The 22,793-nt window shown below is 44.2% G+C and overlaps 1 protein-coding gene and 1 gene segment (V, D, J or C); both read right to left on the bottom strand.

Annotated features, from left to right (window-relative positions):
* Positions 1-22,793, bottom strand: part of LOC121270240 (gastrula zinc finger protein XlCGF8.2DB-like) — a 236,152-nt gene that overhangs the window by 141,136 nt on the left and 72,223 nt on the right. The window lies entirely within an intron of this gene.
* LOC121270256 lies at positions 16,156-21,111 on the bottom strand. The segment is given in 3 exon segments: positions 16,156-16,298; positions 20,557-20,889; positions 21,036-21,111. Coding segments are annotated over 3 exon segments (525 nt in total).

Genomic DNA, 22,793 nt, shown 5'->3' with positions numbered 1-22,793 from the left:
AGTCTAGCAGCTGCATCATTTAGGACTCGGCCAGCTCAGTCAGTAGTGGTGCTGCCGAGCCACTCTTGGTGATGGACATTGAAGTAACTCGCCCAGACTACATTCTGTGCCCTTGCCACCCTCAGTGCTTCCTCCAAATGATGTTCATCATGGAGGAGCACTGATTCATCAGCTGAGGGAGGGAGGTACATGGTAACCAGCAGGAGGTTCCCTTGCCTATGTTTGACCTGATGCCACGAAACTTCATGTGTCCCGGAGTCGATGTTAAGTGTTCCCAGGGTAACTCTCGACTGTATACAACTGTGCCGCCACCTCTGCTGGGTCTGCCCTGTCAGTAGTTTTGGTGCCTGGGACATTATCTGTAAGGTATGATTCCGTGAGGATTATCAGCCTACGTCAGGCTGATGCTTAACAAGACCATAAGGAACCTCTCTCACTTCTGGCAGGCACCCCCAGCTGTCCGTAAGGAGGATTTTTCAGGGTCACAGGACTGAGATTGTGTTGTCATTTCCGGTACCATGTTGATGCCGGGTGGTTCGTCCGGTTCATTCCTTTTTTTGTGACTTTGTGACCTTGTTTACAATTGAGTGGCTTGCTCGGCCATTTCAGAGGGCATTTGAGTCAACCACATCGCTGTGGGTCTGGAGTCACATGCTGAAACAGAAAAAAAAATCAGACCAGTTAAAAGGTACGTGGGAAATGAGAAAAATAAAGATGAAATGTGCGTTGTCGAAAATTACGTGTCAGTAATGTTCCCCACACAACACAAATGCTGAGTAGCCACATTATCACTGTCTGCTCTGTAAAACGGGAGTTGGATATTTGGAGACACCCGTTCTAAACCCCACTCTCAATAATCCCCTGTCCAGTCTCAGGATGTTCCCACCTCATTTCCTACGGTCCCCAGTGCTGCTTTGAGAGTGGTAGGTGGTGAGCTGGTCCTCGGTGAATGTAAACACCCCGACCTGCTCTATGGTAAGTGTCTTCATAGAGGGAATGGCTCCGCTTTAGGGACCAAGGGTGGTGTTCTGGCTGTCGGTGAATTTAAACGCCCAGAGCTGGGCGATATTTAGTGTCCTTATAGGGGGAATGATTCAGTTTTAGGTACTGGTGAAACAGTGGCTGATTATTGTCACCGGGAAACAAAAGACTGACCTGACCAGAAGGAGAGTCGGAACAGTGACTCCGCTGAGATTGCCCTCAAGCATCAGTTAACTTTTGAGCTAAGGACGATTCTGTGTTTTGATTCAGTGATTTTTTGATCCGTGACGTAATAATGGTGATACCTGTTGTTACTGAACAAGTAATTGAACAAAACTAGTGAAACAAACCTAGAGGAATTCACCAAGGTTCCTTCATCAGCAACTTCTAAAACCACGAGCACTAACATCTAGAAGGACAAGGGCAGCAGATAGATGGGAACACCATCACATGGAAGTCCTCCTCCGAGTCATTCACCATCCTGACTTTGAAATATATCACCGTTCCTTCACTGTCGCTGGGTCAAAATCCTGGAACTCCCTCCCTAACAGCGCTGTGGGTGTACCTACACCACATGGGCTGCAGCCGTTCAAGAAGGCAGTTCACCACCACTTTCTCAAGGGCAACTAGGGATGGGCAATTAGGGCTGACCCAGCCAGTGAAGCCCATATCCCGTGAATGGATACAAAAACAGCTCTCCCTCTAATTTAAACAACATTTCGAGCGCTGACCCCTGTTGTAGTTTAGTTAAAATTTTGTTTGAAATTCAGTGGTGGATTCTGCCAACTTCGTGCAGGTAAGGATATTTTTATAAATACGTAACCTTCAGACTTCAGATTTGTAAATAGAGAGATAAAAGATTGTGCACATCGACTCCATGCAGCCACTTACGGAGGACAGAACTCTCCAAGTGGGTCAAAGCTCCCAGTGTGAGCTGCAGGCTGAATACACATTAATAAGAACTTAACACCCATAGTAGATTAAAAGCTGTCCTTGCAACTCTTATTCTGGTTAGAAAAAGATGTGGTGCAGAGAAAAGCAAAATAAGATGGTTTGAATTGTCTTTCTCTCCTTTATCATCGATCCCCACCCTCGGTACAGTGAATGGCTTCAGAATCACACCTCATCACATCTTTCCTTCATATTTTATTACCCCTTCCCCCATCTTCAGAAATCACATCTCAGTGTCTATCTTTCCTTTATATTTTAATATCCCTTTCCCCTTTTCAGAAATCTCATCTCAGCGTCTATCCTTCCTTTATATTTTAATATCCCTTTCCTCATCTTCCGAAATCACAACTCAGATGTATCTTTTCTTCATGTTTTAATCTCCCTTTCCCCATCTTCCACACCTTTCACTTGCTTGCCCATCAGATTTTAATCCTTTAATGTGACTTTCTGAGGATCATTAAGGAAGAGCTGCTGTGGGGATAGAAACAGAGATAGATTGTTGACTGTGATTGATGTACTTTGAGAATACATTGAGAGTTAAACTCGGGACGTCTCGCCCTCACGTGGACCTATGTTAATGCAAGGCAAACATGCAAAACTTTCAATAGCTTAATTTTTCCACCCAGACTTCTAAAGCCAGAATAGCTACATGAAGATAAAAGTGAATGTCCCAGTTGGAAACATCATATTTCATGACAGTGGTTAGAATCATAAAGTGATGGAGTGGTTACAGCACAGAGGAAGGCCATTCGTCCCATCTTATCCGTGCCAACTCTCTGTGAGAACTGCTAAGCCAGAACCACTGCCTTTCCCCCATAGCCCTGCAAATCATTTCCGATACTCCAGCAAGATCAGATGGCTGGAAAACCTTCACTTATCATTGATCGATTCGCTTTTAGATCTTATAATTTTCCAGGGATCGACTAATGCGGCAGCCTCCTATCTGTTTGTTCTCTGGAATCTAATCAGGTGGCTGATATGTTTCTCACTGACAGGTCTGATATTCGAGCTGGTTGCTGTTTGCAAACGTCAAAAGTGATTGGTGACAATTCACTTTGGTGGCACAGTCAGGTCCTCACAATCTGCCCAAAATCAAACATCACCCACTGCGGCTGTTTTGAAATCTGCCCAAAGAAAGTGGATCCAGATCTATTTTTCTAGTGGAAGGTCACTGGACTGAGCAGTGAGGCAGAAAATTCACCTTTTAAGGCACTTGGGACTATCGAACTGGAGGGTGTTGCCTGGGATGAAACATTTAAGTTATGAAGAGAGGTTGGATAGACTTGGATTGTTTTCGTTGGAGCTGAGAAGACTGGAGGGCAACCTGATCGAGGTGTACAAGATTATGAAGGGCATGGACAGGGTGGATAGGGAGCAGCTGTTCCCCTTAGTTGAAGGGTCAGTCACAAGGGATCATAAGTTCAAGGTGAGGCACAGGAGGTTTAAAGGAGGTGTGAGGAAAAACGTTTACACCCAGAGGGTGGGGACGGTCTGGAATGCACTGCCTGGGAGGGTGATGGAGGCAGGTTGTCACACATCCTTTAACATTTACCTGGATGAGCACTTGGCACGTCATAAAATTCAAGGCTATGAGCCAATTGCTGGACAATAGGATTAGGTAGATAGGTCAGGTGTTTCTCCTGTGTCGGTGCTTCTCGATGGGATGAAGGGCCTTTTCTGCACTATGTGATTCTGTAAATTCAGGGAGACGTCAGCGTTATCGCTGCCAGTGAACGAATTCACCCAGCCGAGGGATGGAGGAGGGGGCGGTGCGAGGGGGAGGAGGTTGGGAGGAGGGCGTGGTGGTGGAAGGGGGCACGGAATACAAACAATTAAAGCAGCTGCATCAAATTGTAGAATTTCCTTAAACATTGAACACTAGCAAGGTAGAATGGAAAACATACAGACCTGTTGGTGCTGCTATAATAGCTGTAGATGAATGTGAAAGAGATCCGAGAGTCTAGGGGGCTCCAATTTTCAGGGAATGCTGTCGAGAATACCTTGGATACTGGCAGGAAGGGATACCTTTTCATGATATCTTGACATTGGCAGGGTAAAAAGGATAGCATATCTGTCGTCGCTGTTTAATTGCAGCATTTACCTGTACAGCACATGGTCAAAACAGGCGTGAGGAAGTTGCTTCTATAATAATATGCCCATTGAAAATTATGTACATTCCACATCTCTAAGAGAACCATGTTAGCCCCAGGTTCGTGAAATGAGCTCCAATGTTATTATTTAACTGCAAATGCCTTCACCATTGAGCTCGGATTGAAGTGTGCAGGTGAAAGCAGATTTTGGATGACAGACAAGACCCAACCCAATCCGAATTGTAATTCCTAATGGCAAATGTATTTGATTGCAACCTGTTTACTTGAGGTAAATAATTTATTTGTAATCAAGCAAGGCATAAAATTACTAGCATTAGCAAAGATGGAATATTATGAATTCAAATCGAAGGGCTGAAAAACCTTTTTTTTTGTGAATTTAGATGAAAGGAAATACCAGTCAGCATTCTTTGGGGCAATATGGCCTGTGGCAGACACAGCGACCCATCGGCGCCACCTGGTGGCCTGGTTCAAATTATCACCTTTGAGAGGATCTTTCACTGTTTGTGTTCTCTCCGCTTCCATTATTTGGTCTGATTCAGGATTACGAACCGAACGCTCTCCCACCTTCCACCAAAGCTGAGCTAGAACCTCCATGACAGTTCACCCTTTGAGGTGAAGTCCCAGAAGGCTGCTTCTAGCGGGCACAGTGTTCTACTGTTCGTTAAGATTGATGCACAACAGCACTGACTACTCCAGAAGCAGCTACCCTGACCTGGATCTGCCGATAGTTAATTTACCCAAGTTAAGCTTCATTTTGTTGATGGCCTCTCTGGATTTCACACTCTCTCCTCCACATGAGTGTGGCACACATCACTAGATGCAATATGACTATAATATTATATATATTGTAATATATATAGTAGAATAGTAAAATATAATATTATATTGTATAGTGCAGTATAATATATATTATTCGTTTATGGGGTGTAGGAGTCGCTGGCTGGGCCACCATTTATTGCCCATCCCTCCCTAATTGACCTTGTTCAGAGGCTTTTCAGAGTCAACTACATTGATGTGGGTCTAGAGTCACATGTAGGCCAGGCCAAGTAAGGATGGCAGATCTCCTGCCCTAAAGAACATAAATGAACCAGATGTTTTTTTATGACAACCAACAGTGGTTTCATGGAACAAAAACAGAATTACCTGGAAAAACTCAGCAGGTCTGGCAGCATCGGCGGAGAAGAAAAGAGTTGACGTTTCGAGTCCTCATGACCCTTCGACAGAACTTGAGTTCGAGTCCAAGAAAGAGTTGAAATATAAGCTGGTTTAAGGTGTGTGTGTGGGTGGCGGGGGGGGGGGGGGGGGGGGGGGGAGGGGTGCGGAGAGAGAGAGAGAGAGGCTCTCTCTCTCTCTCCGCCCAACACCCCCCCCCACCGCCCCCCCCAACACACACACCTTAAACCAGCTTATATTTCAACTCTTTCTTGGACTCGAACTCAAGTTCTGTCGAAGGGTCATGAGGACTCGAAACGTCAACTCTTTTCTTCTCCGCCGATGCTGCCAGACCTGCTAAGTTTCTCCAGGTAATTCTGTTTTTGTTTTGGATTTCCAGCATGCGCAGTTTTTTTGTTTTTATCTAGTGGTTTCATGGACATATTCCCAGATTTGTATTGAGTTCAAATTTCACCATTTGCCAGGGTTCGATAAATATATCATATATTTGTGCGTGTGTGTGTATATATAGAAATATAGTTATGCTATATTCTGTTGAATTGCATTTTCCAGTATTCTATCATCTTGTATTTTGTCATTTTGTATTTTACTGTTGTATCTTACATGGATTTGCGCTCTATTTTACTAATCATGTGACATTATATCTAATGCAATTGGAAATGGTGTGGTATGACAGCCAGCGGTTGTTGCATAACGAGACATTGTATCTTTGATCTGTTTTACCATACTAGCAGGACGGATGCTACACTGGTACAGACAATATCCCGATTGAACATGCAGCACCAGGCGAGAAGTACCAGCGATCAGAAAAGGATCAAGGCTTGGCCTAATTTTGCATAGTGAAGTGCTCAGAATGTTAGCGACGCTCGAGTGACAGATGCTATTTCTGTTCCTTTGAGGCACAATGTGTCACTTCGCAGTAAGGATCATAGAAAAGTCTTCTGGGGGTGGGTGTGACAGTTTGTAGCCTGTGCCCTCATCAAAGAGCTGGGAGTTTGATAACAATCTCCCTGGAAAAGGACCCTCAGTCCTCTAACAAATGAACACTGCCCTGATCAGAGTTCACGCTACAAAATCAGAAATATTAATTTATTTCCTGTCAAAATGGAAATCAGACACCATGTGTTCCACACGTTCCTTTCTGAACTTCTGTTCAGTGGGCCTATGTTTAAATAATTATTGAGTATTTCATGTTTAATTCCAGTCTTAGACTTGGGCACATTCTGGGCTTTGTTACAGGCACGGGGGAGAGAGAAAGATTGAGAGTCCCTGCATTCCTCTGGGTTAATGGTCTGGAAGAAAATGTAGTAACGTTAGGCTGCAGTTACTGCATATCTGATAAATTCCTCTAGCTCTGTTGGTGCATTAATATTCCAGGTTAGCTCCGAGCTATTTACTGAGGAGATGTACCTCGAGGTATTAAGTTAGATCTCAACATTTCCAAACAGGTTCCCTGTTGCTGTGGACAAGGACCAAAAGAATAATACAACTGCTTGGGAAACAAACCTGCCAATCTGGGACACCCTGGTCGACTCCTCCATAACCCCATACACCTCAACCACCTCCCATGGCACCTTCCAATGCAACCGCAGAAGGTGCAAAATCTGCCCCTTTACTTCCCCCTCCTCACCTTCCAAGGGCCCAAACATTCCTTTCAAGTGAAGCAGCAATTCACTTGCACTTCCCTCAATTTAGCCTCCTGCATCCGCTGCTCACATTGCGGTTTCCTCTACATTGGTGAGACCGGGTGACCGCTTTGCGGAACACCTTCGGTCTGTCTGCAAGCATGACCCAGACATCCCTGCCACTTGCCATTTCAACACGCCACACTGCTCTCATGCCCACATGTCCGTCCTTGGCCTGCTGCAATGTTCCAGTGAAGGTCAACGCAAACTGGAGGAACAGCACCTCATCTTCCGACTTGGTACTTTACAGCCTTCCAGACTGATTATTGGGTTCAACAACTTTAGATCATGAACTCTCTCCTCCATCCCCACACCCTTTCCGACCCCACTTTTCCAATAATTAATATATTTTTTCTTTTCCCACCTATTTCCATTATTTTAAAGTTTATTTCCATCCATCCACCCTACCCCACCCCACCCTCACTAGGGCTATCTGTACCTTGCCTGTCCTACTTTCTACCCTTAATGTCCCCTTTAGCACATTCCTTAGATAATATCACCACCGCCAACAAATCTTTGTCCTTTTGTCAATGACATCTTTTAGCAATCTCCGCCTATCACTGGCCATCTATCCAGCTCTTCCTGTCCCACCTCCACACCCCCCCCCACCCCCCCCCCCCCCCCCCCTCACCCCCCCACGCTTCACCCTTAAACCAGCTTATATTTCATCTCGGTTCTATTTTTCCTTAGTTCTGATGAAGAGTCATTCTGTCTCGAAACGTTAACTATGTTCCTCTCCGCAGATGCTGTCAGGCCTGCTGAGTTTTTCCAGGTATTTTTGTTTTTGTTCTAGATTTCCAGCATCGGCAGTATTTTGCTTTTATGCCAATCTTTCTTCTTGCGCTTTCTTGAGTCGAAGTCCCCGCCAGTAAATGCGCAAAAAGAGCTTAACGGTGTTGCAAATAGTCGCTGAGGGTTTTGTACGGCGCCTATTCTGTTATCTGACGCTGTGCCTCACTGCACAAAGACCGTGCTGTCCTCCACACTCAGGCCGCTTATATTGAGGGACCCAGACTTTGTAGGCCAGTCAGCAGCCGCCAGATATTGTCCTGAGATTGTGTCTTCTTTCAGCACTATTGTTCTGCTGATTATCCAGCTGTGCCAGTTTCTGCCGATACCATTGCATAAACTCAATATTCAGGGTTTTATATTCACAATGTAACTGCACAGAACCCCCATCTAATACGGTTGTTGTCAGCGGAGACTAGGCCACTGCATCTGCAAATAGTCCACCTGTGGAGTTTGAGGAATAAAAAACCACGAGGTGAAATCTAAACCTGTTTCCACCTGTATCTATGTGCAAATTCCCACCTACCAAGCTGTCTATAATATGTATGTACCTGATCGCTAACCGCATTAAGTCATAATATCAAACTCTTTGCATCAATCTGCTAACCTACCTTGGTGAACATAATCCAGTACTTACTACCTAACAGCGAGGCCAGTATTATCAGAAACATGCCTGAGTGAATCTCCCTTATTGATTGTGAATGGAATCAGCCAGAGATTGAGGAGAGAGGGGATTCGGGCTCTGTGCAGCTCATTCTTCCAACCGCACACTGCAGGGGGCCAGGCCCATTGTGACCTCACTCAGGCTAACAGCCTTATTGGCTCCGGTGTTGGTCACACGTGACTTTCTAATCAACATTCATGAGCCTGGCGTCCTCTGCTGGCCGATTCCGTTCAAAGCGGTTTAGAATGGGGCCATTGAGTGAACGTAGGATTCATTGGTATACATATTAAAACAGGCATGTCAAATATTGTTTCCCAGGAATTTAAATTGGTGCTGATTATACTCAGGCTTTTTTTAAAATGTTTATGCCAGAGAATAATGCAATTCTTTCCATATTACTATTTAAAAATCAGGGAACCACTATTTAGATAGAATGACAAGATTTTGGAAATTAAACATAAGAAATAATACACCAGGCAGGTACCAAGGATGGCGGCCTTAAATGTAAACAGACGAGAGAAACTGGCGCTATTCATTTATCAAATGATTTAAAGGAGATACCTAATTGAAGTTCTCAAAATTGTAAGAGATCTGATGCAATAAATCATGCATAATTGTACCTAGTAGCGGAAAATTCGATAACACATGCACCCCATTTTCAGAGAAAAAAAGATAAGAAAAAGGTGAAATTCACTTATTAAACTGTGTTAAAATCTGAAATGCACGACCCAAAGGGTGGAAGAATAACATTCAGTCGTAACCTTCAAAAATAAATTGTTTGTAAGTTGAAAATGGGAAAACTTGCCCCTCATGCGGAAATTGCGAGAGTTGAAAGGCGGTTTTGATAACTCTTCCAAACAGACACAGGGAAGGTATGGCAAATAGTCTAATTTAGTGATTTAAGTTTCAATGATTCAAGTTTCTCCATGTCTCTTCTGCTCTATTTGTTCTCTGTCACTTGAACAGTGAGCAGGTGCAGGATTATCACAAACCTGTGAAGTTTCAACCGTCGCTATTTCCGCTCCCTCAGTTCAGAAAGCAGCTGAGAGTCACCGTACATCTTACTCAATACTTAGTCTGCGGTATCTCCGCTCACAGCTGTCGCTCTGACCCGATGGTGTTATTGGCGAGATTGCTGCCGGTGGTTCATTCTTTTCATTGTTTGGGTGAGCAGTGCAGTGGGACAAGAATCAGTATTTCTGCTTTGACACAGGATGTTTTGCATGTAAGTTACAGACTCAGGACGTAACGTGGGGAACAATTTCACTCCACTCCTCAATGTTAAATGATTTCTCAGCAAGCATCTCCTTCCTGGTAAAATCCATTGTCCTCCTTACTGCTGTGACCCAGAGGTCATTGTTGTTAAATTAATGGTGATGGCGGTGATGATGATTATGTTGACCAACACGAAGCTGATGCTAACTATTGTTTTTACTTTTCTTTAATATTAGATTGGGGCCACCAAGACACAGTAGAACAGCCGGTTCATGAAATACTGGATGAAGAGGAAATTAATGCTGCAAAAACTTGCATTTTGAAAGCAAGCAATCGCAGCTTTTATTGTACTGGCACAGTGAAAATGCCAGGCAGCCTCCAGAGTACGTGCTTCATCATTTTGGAGAGAATGTGTACAGGAGCACCAATATCACTGATCGGTTTTCTTCTACGCTTAATAAAACTGCCAATATCGCTGATCTAACGATCGGCAACAGAGTGATTTCCGACTCCGCCGTGTATTTCTGTGCCATGAGTCCAACACTGCTGCACAGAGATAGCGGATCCCAGGCAAAAACTCACAGAGTTTTTCAGCAGAGGGCGCTCTCACACCAACAAAAACAAAGGAGTAATTCAACTTTGAATGTGACATCACGCGGACCTTTTTAAAAGATCATAAAACATTTAACATTCAGCAAAAACAGCTGATTAGATTAGTTTGTCTTTAAAATTTGAATGTATAATAAAAACGAACTTTGTAAATAGCAATGTAATGCTTCAATTACACTTTTCTTTTTCGAAGCATTTCCCTGCTGACTTGTTTATCATCCCGCCTCCATTAGGCAAACAGAATTGTATACAGTTTCTTCCTTCAGTCTTTAATTTACGGAGCTGAGTTTGCTACTTCTATGGGTATTAATTAACAACCAAGAGAGCTAATTAATGAAAATTTTGCTTATTATTGAATAATATTATAACCCTGATACTTCTGTCCCGAAACTCTCTCCCCAGTATAGAATGAATGTGGAAGCGCCGCAACTCTTCTAGAAAGGCAGAGTTATATCCTTTTCGAAGGGGTCATTACCACTGAATTCACTTCCTTGCACATGAAACCGAATGTGTTCTGCCTGCTTTAACACCGCCCACAGCATCGTCCACTGCTGTCGTCAGTATGACCCGGCTTCCTTGCCCTTTATTATTGGAGAGTTTGTTGCCTTTGTTCTCTGTTTGGAATTGATTGGATGTGGGCGGCCCTGTGGGCGGGCCTGAGAGGCCGTATGAACCGGTGTCAGTGTGAATTCTGAAGCGGTAAGCCCCAAGGCTCGACTTCTTTCGTTAGTCCGGCAGAAAATCGCCTCTGAGTTTGACCTGAAGCGAGTGTTTGGCTCCTTGCTGAATCTTCAGAAAATAATATCCATTTCCTGGCCGTAACCTGATCTCCGTGGTCAATTGCTTCTGCCGATATTTCATGTGATCTGATAATGCTCTGGGTTTACAGAGAGTGTTTGCTCTTATCCATTCTGATCTACAGTGAAATGACAGGTGAAGATGAGGTGACGCAGTTCCCAGTGAGGATGGTTTTCAGTGAAACAGGAATTGTATCCATGAACTGCACCATCACAAAATTGATGAGCACGGTGCATTGGTACAGGCAGCTCCCCAATCAACCACCCCAACATCTTGTGATGGCCACAAGAGGAACTGATCAAAACGGGAGGATCTCTGCTTCAATCGGGGGAGACACCAAACTCAGTATCATGACAGTGAGGGATGCGCAAGTTACAGACACTGCCAGCTATCTATGCGCCATGAGTGTAACAAATAAACTGAGAGCTCGTACACCAACCTACACAGAGTGGGGGCTCCGGTCTACAATGTTTCCACGATTGGCTTGTGAATTATGTGGTAATAACAATACGAGGGCCGTGTGTGTGTGTGTGTGTGCGTGTGTGTGTGTGTGTGTCGGGGGTGCGGTGTTGGGGACGACGTTAAGCGCAAGAGCAAGGCAATATAATATATAAAGGTTTAAACGTGATCAGAAATGCAGGGAGTTAGAAAGATAGACGCTGAGAAAGGAAGAGTAAATGCACAAGCCAGAATGAGTGAGCGGCAAAGGTAAAGCGAATAGGTGCAGGAATCAATCGTGAAAAGCTCATAACATGAGATAAGTATGGAAAAATAAATGAAAGAAAGTGGAAAATAACGAACGTCATTCAAAGAGTTTAAAGATTAGATGAAGTCATAAATGTAAAGAACCTCCAATAAAATAGAATTCATTTATATTTAACAACACTCATACTTCTTTGTTAGTTCCAAAGCTAAATTTTCTGAAAATGTTGCCTAAACACTGGTCATTGAATCGTGCCACATGGATACAATTCCACTTTTCTCTTTGTTCTGATGTTGAAAAATTCTCATGGGTTCTGAAAGGATAACGTGTGATCACACATTACTCCCTGTTATCAACTGGACATTATAAGGGCAGAACTGGCAGTTACCCTGCACAGGCAGCCCCACCCACAGGTTCCCTTCGTTGTTATTCGTTTTGACCCTCATTGCTTGCTCTGTGGTAGTGGGTACATTTAATGGAAAGACAGTGATATAATGGTTATGTTGTTGCACTAGTAATTGAGCGACTCGGTTGCACGGGTTTAAGTCCCTCCACACAGCATGTGGTAAATTTAAATTTAAAGAACAAAACTTGGGAATGAAATCTAGTTTTGTAATAGTGACCATGAAAGTAACATTGATTGGTGTACCGATGTGCTTTGGGGAAGAAAATCTGCCATCTCTGCCTGGCCTGATCTACATGAGAATCAAGACCCGCAGCAATGTGTTTGGCTCATAACTCCCCTCCGAGATAGCCTCAACAGCCACTCAGTTCATGGGCAATTAGGGATCGGCAACAAATGGGTCTTGTCAGCGACGCCCACATCTCATCAAATAATTTTAAAAAGCCAATAAGAATGGTAAGGAGTATTCTGAACAAACTAATCATGTCTCCAGGTGAGGTGTGAATGGCTCCTTGGCGGCTGCCCAAATGCAACATGAAGGGATAAAGAAAGAAACGAGACAAGAACGAACCAGCAAAAAAAAAACATGAAAAAGATGGAGGCAGAGGTCATCATCTGTAATTGAACACAATGTTGAATACAGAAAGCTGTAAAGAACATTGAAAAATAGCAGCATTGCTTTGAAATTGGTATCAGTGCTTTTACACTTTCTTGCATATTGTCAGCCCTGGTTCAGTTGGTGAAACACTCCCAGCTGCATCAAAATGTTCTGGGTTCAACCTCACTCCAGGACTTGAGAACAAAAATCAATGCTGACGCTCAGGTGCATCACTGGAGGAGAACTACATCACCAGAGGTGACGTATTTTGGATGAGGCATTAACACGATCTACACCTCTCTGCTCAGGTGAATGTAAAATATGTCATGACACTCTTTCTAAGAAAAGCATGGGAATTATCCAATTCTCATCCCTCAATCAACATCACACAAATTGGCTATCCCATTGCTATATGTGAGTTTGCTGTATGGACATTAACGACTACAGTTCCTAAATTACAACAATGATCACACTTCAACAAGCGCTTCAATGGCGATAAGCCCTTTGAGACGTCCATTAATCGTGAAAAATGCTAACTGAATGTAAGGTTATTTCGTTCTTTCATTATCATTTACGATGCAATTACCATTGTTGACATATTGAAACATCAGCAAGAAAGGTTCGTTATGCACACATCTGAGTAAGGTTCAAAGAATAAAAGCATATTTTCAGACTGGAATAATGAAATTCCTCTTTACACACATTGTGAGAGCAAAGTGTGCAACAAGGTTTCACTCAGACTGGAAGAGAGAAACAGATCAGAATTGTGGATTTTACAAAGGAAGGCGAGAATTAGGGTCTCTCTGGAAAAGCGAACAACACCAAGAAGGAGGGAAAATCTATTCTCATTTATAACTATACTGTAAAATACAACTTGCCGGATTCAGCGGCAGTAAAAACACCTCGCAATCATTAGTACACAAGAGGGCAATGTGAACCACTGGGTGTGGGCACCGCAGTATGAGCTCAGAGAGTGTGAGCAGGTCTCCGTCAAAGACACTGAGTATGGGTGGCCCGGTGTGAGCTCAGAGAGCGTGAGCTGGTGTCCTGGAGAAAGACTGAGTGTGGGGTGCCGCCTGTGAGTTGAGAGGCAAGGAAAGCGTTGCTTCAATTGAATAGAAGCTTGGTTAGGTCACACCTGGAGTACTGTGTGCAGTTTTGTCCCCCTTAACTCAGAAATAGTACCGCTTTCGAGGTAGTGCAGCGAAGGTTCACAAGACTTCTTCCTGGAATGGTGGGACTGTCTTATGAGGAGAGATTGGGGAAACTGGGCCTGTATTTTCTAAAGTTTCGAAGAATGAGAGGTGATCTGATTGAAACCTACAGAGCACTTAAAATAATAGACAGTGTAGATGCAGGTAAGATGTTTCCCCCGACTGGGGAGTCTAGAACCAGGGGACACAATTTCAAAATAATGGGGAAGCCACCTATGGCAAAAATGAATGGAAATTTCTTTACTCTGAGAGTTGCGAATCTTTGGTATTCTCCACCCCAGAGGGCCGTGAAAGTTCAGTCTTTGAGTGTAGTTAAGATACAATTGATAGATTTCTGATTAACAATAACGTAAGGGGTTATGGAGATAGTATGGGTAAAAGCCAGGGCAGGCTCCACGGGCTGAATGGCCTTCTCCTGTTCCTATTGTAAGCTGCCATTAGTGAGAAGCATGGAAAGTGGAAGCTCCAGAGTAGGCACATCCCGCGCACATGTTCCTTTGGTTTTCCACACGAAGAAACCTCTGAGTTTGGTCTGAAGCGGGGGTCTGGCTGATAGTTAATTCTCCTGAATTTGCTATCCGTGCCCTGGTTCTCCGTGGACAATTCGGTCTACAAGCATTTCATCTGGTTCAATAATGTTCTGAATTTACGGGGTTTTCGTGATGGTTTATGCACTTCTCTGTACGAAGGTGACAAGTGAAGCTGAGGTTATGCAGCTCCCTGGGCGGCTGGTTCTCAGTGAAGTGGGAATCATATCCATGAACTGCTCGGCAACCGTCTCGTACTGGGACAGACTCCGCCCATAACAGCCCCTCCAGCATCTGGTTATGGCCACATGTGGTACCGATCAACAAGGAAGGATCACTGTTGCAATCCGGTGAGTCAATAAATTCAGCACAATGACCTTGAAAGACATCCGAATGACAGACAGCACCACCTATCTCTGTGCCGTGAGGACACAGAGTAGCAAACAAAGTCCGTACAGAAACCGAGACCCTGTGGGAGAGCTCCTCCGCTGTGTTTTGGCATATCCGGTAATAATAATGGAAATCTATAGTGCATGAGCTTAAAATAGAAAATAGTGAAGAGAGAGAGATCAAAAAGTGCGAAATAAAGATAAGTGGAAACCCAGACAGGGAAAACAGAGGAGCAAACATGAAAAGGGAGATTGAGAGCAAGAATGGTTAGAAATGTTTGCCAATTCATGTCAGGGAGAAGACAATAACAAAATAAGAAAAGATGAATAAAGGAAAGTACAAATAACGAGTGTGAAAAGCAAATGAAGGAAACCTTGAAGGAAAAGATGCAACAACGAGAAAACTGCATTTCCCTTTCAACTCCCTTCCCCCAAGAGATATTTCAATTGCCTGAAATAGGTCTCTGAATAAAAGGACGCTGGGAGCTGCCGGAAGATGTTGATTCCTTTGTGAGGTACATTTCTCCAGCCTCCATTCATTCTATCAGGAAAGAATTTTACTGGATTCGAACACCCAGTGCCTGATATGTTCCTTTCCAGAGCCACTCGCAGAAAGCGACAGGTTTCCCCTCAGTTTCCTACACATGGAGGGGAGGAACTTGCTGGTCTTCAGACAACTGGCATGTTCAGATATGAGCCACTGGGTTAGGGAGCAGCAGATCAACAAACTGCTTCTTACATCGTGTGAACAACAGTTACAACCAACTCAGAAGCAGAAATTCCACGTGACTTGAAATTGGTTCCTTTAGTTATCTGGTAATGTGTTTACCCGATATGTGTTCATCTAATGCCAGCTGTTTCGTGTTTGCTTATTGACCTGTGAACGTAAGGATGTATCTAGTATTCCTCATTCTGGCGCTGCTGAGATGTAGGTACAGGAACTGTACTCAATAACAAACAGTCCTTCTTTCTTTATTCTGGTTGCTTCAGTGCTTCATTGTTTGCATATCCTTTACAGTCGATATCTCTCGTACCGATAGATAAATATTATTTTATTCTACTAAATTGCTCTGATAACAAATTGTACAATTTTTTGACTGATTTTACTTGTATCACAAGCACTTCGAATACCCGTGAGCTGATTGTCCCCTCAGTCTCCATGTCGAGAGTGTCTATGTACAAGATCCTCACCTATTTGTTTCCCGTGTCTCACTGCACTGTAATACACCGCAGTGTCTGATAGCCGGACTATGTTAACAGTGAGAGTGATGGAGCCTTTCTCACGGCTCCAGGATACTTTAAACCTTCCCCCAACTATTTCATCTCTGAGTGTTGGGACGTGATACTAGGGAGCTCGATTGGAGAATTGCCGGTAACAGAATCCAAGATCACTGGTAGCGAAACTAGCGGAATTATGAAGTGAAATAGTTCGTCCTGCACTTCCCCCATACACCGAGATCCGAAATGTCTCCGAGTTACAAACAACAGCTGCGAGAACAAGAATAAAATTAGCATCATGATATGTAAAATGAATGAAAATATATACATCTATAATTGTTTTTGCATAATAAACTGATCTATCTTCCTCTCATCCTATCTTCGTATCTATCTATCAATCAGTCAATCAATCTATCTATCTATCTCTCTATTTATGTATCTATCTATCTATCTTTTTATTTACCTATCTATTTATCTCCTTGCTTATGTTTCGTTTTCTCGTTTATGTACCTATCTAGGTATATGAGAGTCACATACCTTTGTCTGTCCATATCTTTATTTGGTATGTTCTATAACCAAGTTTTACTTAATATGTTTCTGGGCGCCGTATCTACAGCAACGGCCTTGGAATTTTCTAACTTTATCCAGATGGAAGTTTGAAAATGAGAAAGTAAAGTTTTTGAACATCGCCGGCATTTCAAAAGGCCCTGTTTGGGTAAAGGTTAAAGGTGCAGCGGAGAAGGGCAGTGAACAAGATATTGTACGTCCTGATCCGCTCTTTGTCTCACTGTGTCTGCTTCGCACAGTGATAGATTCCGGCGTCCTGGACGGCTGTGTTGTCTATAGAGATGGTGTTGAAATTCTTCACTCGATCAAAGAGCAAGGTGGAGCGTCCTTCTGTCACGCTCTCCTCATATTAGGAGCCAATAAGTGTCGGAGCCCCTGAGAGTGTTTGCCTGTAACAGGGTACGGTATGACCAGAGCCAATAGAGAGCCGACAGCTCATTTCAACCCGTTCCCCTTCCCGACACACCACCTGCTCAGGGTGGGAGCTCTGATCCTCACACTGAACGGCTGTAAACAGAGGAAAAATTCCACAAGTACGACAGGGTATTAAGCGATTGGTTAGACAATGCAGCTGACTATGTAAATAAACTCACACAATATCCAGAGCATCAGGGACCCTATTGTAAACAGGCCTTTGCGGGGGTTTCTGTTCATGACGATGAAGATGAACAAAAGGCGGATCCATCAGGGTCTGATTTCCAGGCTGGAACTTGCTGCCGAGCCCAGGGTTCGCAATGATGGAGAGGAGGGGGAGAGTGAGAGCTTCACATTCTCCTCTTATAGTGAATGACTAATGAGTGACTTTCTCACCAATCGGCTTATTATTGGTTGCTGTCATCAGGCGTCATTCAGTGCATCACGCAGGGACTGGCTGTCTCAATGCAGAGAACTCTTGAACGGTCACTGGGAATGAATTTTTCCTTCTCTTTACAACAATAGATTATTTTATTTAGGTTGGTTGGATCTCTGGGGTATTTCTAACGTCAATGGTCATCGCCGGCTCAAAATCATTAAATTTAGCAGCGTTGTTTGCTGGTTCCTCATTGCCTGTAAATAATTTTACTCCTTTGCCTTTAAATCCACATTTGCTTCATATTTACTTTCTGTACCAGTGCAGTTTATATTTACCACGCCGCCTCAATGCTCTTTGGTCACTATGGTTGCATTGAATGAGACAAACATAAACTACATTTCCTGATTGACTTTCACTCCGATATCAATGAGAGAACTCCAGGCTGACATTCACACCGCCTGGAGATGTTTACGCGTAACTGTGCGCTTGCCGAATTTGTGCAATCCTGTATTCACCCCACTGTTTCCTTGTATTCATTCCCATGCGTTTTACTGCGGAGGGAATGTTTCCTTTAAGGGGAGATTGACCCACCAGGGAGGCAGACATCAAGACCGACAAGATAAAAATATCAGAATGATGGAGGTAATCAGAGAAACCAACTGTCTGTAGCTCTCCTTGATTGGTGGGGAACTGTCATTATCTCCAACAGACCAGCCAATCCTCTCTCAGGTAAACACTCCTCTATTTCTAAAAAAGTGAGATCTGATCCTGATCTGGGTTGCACTTTAATATCAGACCAGAGGGATCAACATATTTAGAATAACCTGTGGTTTACTGTTGCGCTCGATACCAGGCACCATGTGCTCCCCATGTTCCTTACTGATAATGATGGTCTTGCTGCCTGGTCACTCTATGTCTAAATTGTCAGTGTATTTACAGGGGTTATATTTCCTCCCTGACTTTTGAAAAATTCTGCATTTGTGTTACGGGAACGAGTGGCGCGGATTCAGTGTTCCAAGATCCGTCTGAATTAATGATTCTGGAAGGACAGAGCATAACATTGGACTGCAGTTACTCGACAACCGAACCTGCCCAAACTCTGTCCTGGTACAACGAAGCTCCGAGATATTTACTGAAAGTATAAAGTTGGGGGATGAAGAAAGGTCTCCAAACTTAACAGACAGGCTCTCTGCTGATTTGCACATAGGAAACTACACTGTTCATTTAAATGTCTCCGGGGCTCTTCTTTCCGACAGCGCCGTGTATTTCTGTGCCATGGAACCCAAACTGCTATAGAGATATAGCAGGTCCGGTGCAAAAACCCCACTGGGAGTTCCAGTTTGTGCTCAGCATGGGGCGCTCACACACCGCAAAACAGTAGCAATAAAGCATTCCCCACAGTGAGGGTCACAGGGACCTTCCTAAAAGATCCAGTAAGAACACCAACGTTAGCGGAATTATATTAGCTGATTTCAACTCCAGCTTGTGCCACAATCGATTTTCATAAATCTATTTGATTACTTTCATTAACTTGTTGCCTTTTGATGCTATTTCTGTGCCTGTCTGTAATATTGAACAACCCTTTCCCCATCTCCCCTGTCGGTTTCATCGACCCTTTGTCCGCGGCCTGTTCACAGGGTTTGTTTGATCAGAGTGTGTTGCTGGGTCGGAGACAGTTTATACACAATGAGCACAGCTCACCAGGCAGTGACTGTGATCTCTAAAACAAACCTCAAGTACAGAGTTCACCCACTGACCACTGAGCTTCAGAATGTTCCCTTAATGCTGGAAGCTTTTCTGTCGCCATTAAAATCCCGAGCTTTCTGGTGATAATGAACAGACCAAGGTTTAATTCCACCCACACCCGTCTCGAAAAGTGCAGCTGTTCCTCTACCTGACTGTAGTCCAGCTCGGGGTGTTTCACTGTCAGTCAGCTGACCACCGAAGGACGTCACAGACCCATGGAGACAGAAGGAAGTGAGATGAAAGCTACCTGAGACATAGCAACAATCTATTGAGAGTGAGGATTAGAAGAGGTATCTCCAAATCTGATTCTGTGATGATATGCCGGTCGAATGGATTCTGCAGTTTGTTCTGTTGGCCGCTCCTGAAAACAGTTGGTGACAGTTTGATCCGAGGTTAATGTGGTTTTCTTTCGGTTTGTGTCTAAGCGATTGACAGCGCCGCTGAACATTGTGGCTGTACCTGCCCGAGATTCGATACAACCCTCAACTGACAGGGATTCCCAGAATGGAGTGAATAGAGTTTCACGAAGAAGGAAATACATATTGAGAAGTAATCTAATGATGAGGAGCGGACTGAAATGGTTACGTAGGATGGTTCTTCTCTCTGAATGCTGCAGCCCGAGGGATCCTCTGTCAGAGCAGAAATACCGAGCCCGCCCCACTGAACTGCTGACCCAAACAATGCCAACGAGAACAGAGGCAGCAACCGGTCCAATAATACAGGGCAGGCAAGGCGGGTCAGAGAGACGGCAGCAAACGTGAAGCTGTGGGCGGGGCTACAGCAGACAGTGTTATCATTCATCGGACCCATTTGTAAGGAGCTGAAATCAATAATAATAATATCCCGTTCGAAAATGATGTAACTCTGTCTCTCTATGAGAACTGCTGTACTTTCACATTCATTCCATACTGTGGGAGAGCAGGGTGAATACAGGCGTGTCAGGATGAGTAAATTATTCAGTAATAAAGGGAATCTGTGTCAGCAACCTCGGATAAAACTGGGCCTGGATCTATGGGCATCTGGGTTAGTCTGAGTTAATTTATAAAAAGTAACAATGGCCTGAAACGTTTAATGTAAAGACTGGAAGAAGAGAATGGCTGAAAGTATTGGTAACGGGTGAAGACAGAGACTGAGAAAGAACAAGTCGGCAGGGAAGGGCATGCAAGGAAAAGAAAGGTGAGTGAAAGCACCATAGATCGATTCAGGATGTTCATTTTTCTTATACGCTCGAGTTGAAATCGCATGTTGTTATTACTGCTGAAGTGCTCATTGTCGGATCTTGCAGGGGGTTGTGTTTTGTTGCAATTTTGCGATGGTCCCTGAGACTCTCGCTGTGGAGGCGGGATTATTGCTTCTGTTTATTGGTGTCAGAGCCTCTTCTGCTGAGCACTAACTGGAACTCTCAGTGTTGGGTTTTTGTACTGGATCCGCTATATATCTGCAGCAGTGTGGGTTGCGTGGCACAGAAATATACTGCGCTGTCAGAGATCAGGACGTTGCAGATCATTAGCTCGGTAATCTTAGCTGTTTTATTCAACGTAGCTGAAAAGCGGTCGGTGATGTCGGTGTGTCTGTATACCTCCCCTCCCAGGATACGAAGCATGTACTGTGGAGGCTGCCCAGGGCGCTGACTGTACCAGTACACATAAGGGTTAGAATCGCTTGTTTTCAAGGTGCAAGTTAGGGTGGCATTTCTTTCTTCTTCCGCCGTTATTTCAGCAACCGGTCGTTCCACTGTGTCTGGGTGGCTCCATTCTAACATGAAAATATAGTAAAAACAACAATTAGCCTCAGCCTCATTTTAATCAACATAATCATCATCACTTTTTTCTTACCAACAATAGCATCTGGGCTACAGTTGTCAGAAGGAGAAGGAGTTTTACTGGGAAGGAAATACTTACTGAGAAGTGAGATAATGATGAGGAGCGGAGCGAGACGGTTCCCCATCATAACTCCTGAGTCGGTGACTTTGCAGTGTGAGAAATCCTCTATCGGAGCAGAAATACAGATCCCCGTCCCACTGCACTGCTGATCCAACCAATGACAGGAAAGGACCAGCTGCAGCAAACTTTCCAATAACACAATCGGGTCACAGCGAGAGCAGCAAACGGAAGCTGTGGGCGGGGATACCGCAGACTCAATATTGAGTGAAGTGTGCGGTGACTCTCAGCTGCACCTGGAACTGGTGGAGCGGAAATAGCGACGGTTGAATCTGCAGAATTCTCTGACCATCCTACACTTGCTCACTGTTCAACGCACTGAAAACAAACAAGATGGGAGGGACAGGAAGGGCTTAGAATCTTAGAGGAAGGTCTGAGGCAATTCGGCCAATCATGTCTAGGCTTCATTGAAAGAGTTATACAATTCATCTTTCGTCCCTGCATTTCCCACATAGCCGGATATTTTGCAGCGGTTCCAGCTCTGAACAAGTGGCAGTGTAATAAATGAATATAATCTTTCCCTATCTTTTTTTGCTCTCAAAATGGTGGCCTTGAATTTTCGAATTTTCTGCTAATGGAAACAGTTCTTCTTATAAGATCTTATTAGATCTTCTTATATCTCAGGATAAAAGAGCGCAAGGAGAGCGGCGGAGACACAGGTTAAAAGAGCGCGAGGAGAGCGGAGGATATACAGGGTAAAAGAGCTCGAGGAGAGTTCAGGCGAGCAGAGTCGGAGGGCGGTGTTCCAGAGCGGTGAGAATAAAAACCTTACCTCGGGGATTCGCGCCCGGACCTCGAGTCTAAAAGAAATTAAAAGTGGCGTCATCGTAAATCTGTGACCTGATTGGCTGGTAGAGAATCTATACTGAATTTGAAACTAAACATTGTTAAACTAATTAATCCAAATAAATTAATCACTTAATTAATAAGTAGAGGGTATCTAGACCAGAATCAGGGGATTAGTGTTCTTGTAATTTAACATTTACAGTAGAAATCTAGCCCTAGGGAACGTATAATTAATAAGGAGTCAATAAGCAGTTATTAGATTTAAATTAATTTGTTAAATAGTTCTATAAATGGCAGTTGCTGGGGTGAAGTGCTTCACCTATGGGATGTGGGAAATTTGTGACGCTTCAAGTGTCCTGGACAACTGCACCTGCAGGAAGTGTACCCAATTGCAGCTCCTCACAGACCGCATGGATAGGTTGGAGCAGCAGTTGGATGAACTTAGGAGCATTCAGGTGGCGGAAAGCGTCATTGACAGGAGTTTTGGAGATGTGGTCACCCCCAAGGTACAGGCAGATAGATGAGTGACCGCTAGAAGAGGCAGGCAGTCAGTGCAGAAATCCCCTGTGGCTGTCTCCCTCTCTAACAAGTATACCATTTTGGATACTGTTGGGGGGGGTGGGGGATGGCCTATCAGGGGAAAACAACAGCAGTAGCCAGAGCAGTGGCACCACGGCTGGCTCTGTTGTTCAGCAGGGGTGTTCAAAGCACAGAAGAGCAATTGTCATAGGAGACTCTATAGTCAGGGGCTCAGACAGGTGCTTCTGTGGTCGTGAAGGAGACACCAGGATGGTATGTTGCCTCCGTGATGCCAGGTTCCAGGATGTCTCTGATCGGGTATGGGACATTCTGAAGTGGAAGGGAGAACAGCCAGAGGTCGTGGTACACATTGGTACTAACGACATAGGCAGGAAGAGTGACGAGGTCCTGCAG

Source organism: Carcharodon carcharias, chromosome 27 (assembly GCF_017639515.1).
Source record: "Carcharodon carcharias isolate sCarCar2 chromosome 27, sCarCar2.pri, whole genome shotgun sequence".
Classification (NCBI taxonomy): domain Eukaryota; kingdom Metazoa; phylum Chordata; class Chondrichthyes; order Lamniformes; family Lamnidae; genus Carcharodon; species Carcharodon carcharias.
The sequence above is the reverse complement of the archived record's forward strand: the minus strand, read 5'-3'. Positions and strand labels throughout refer to the sequence as shown.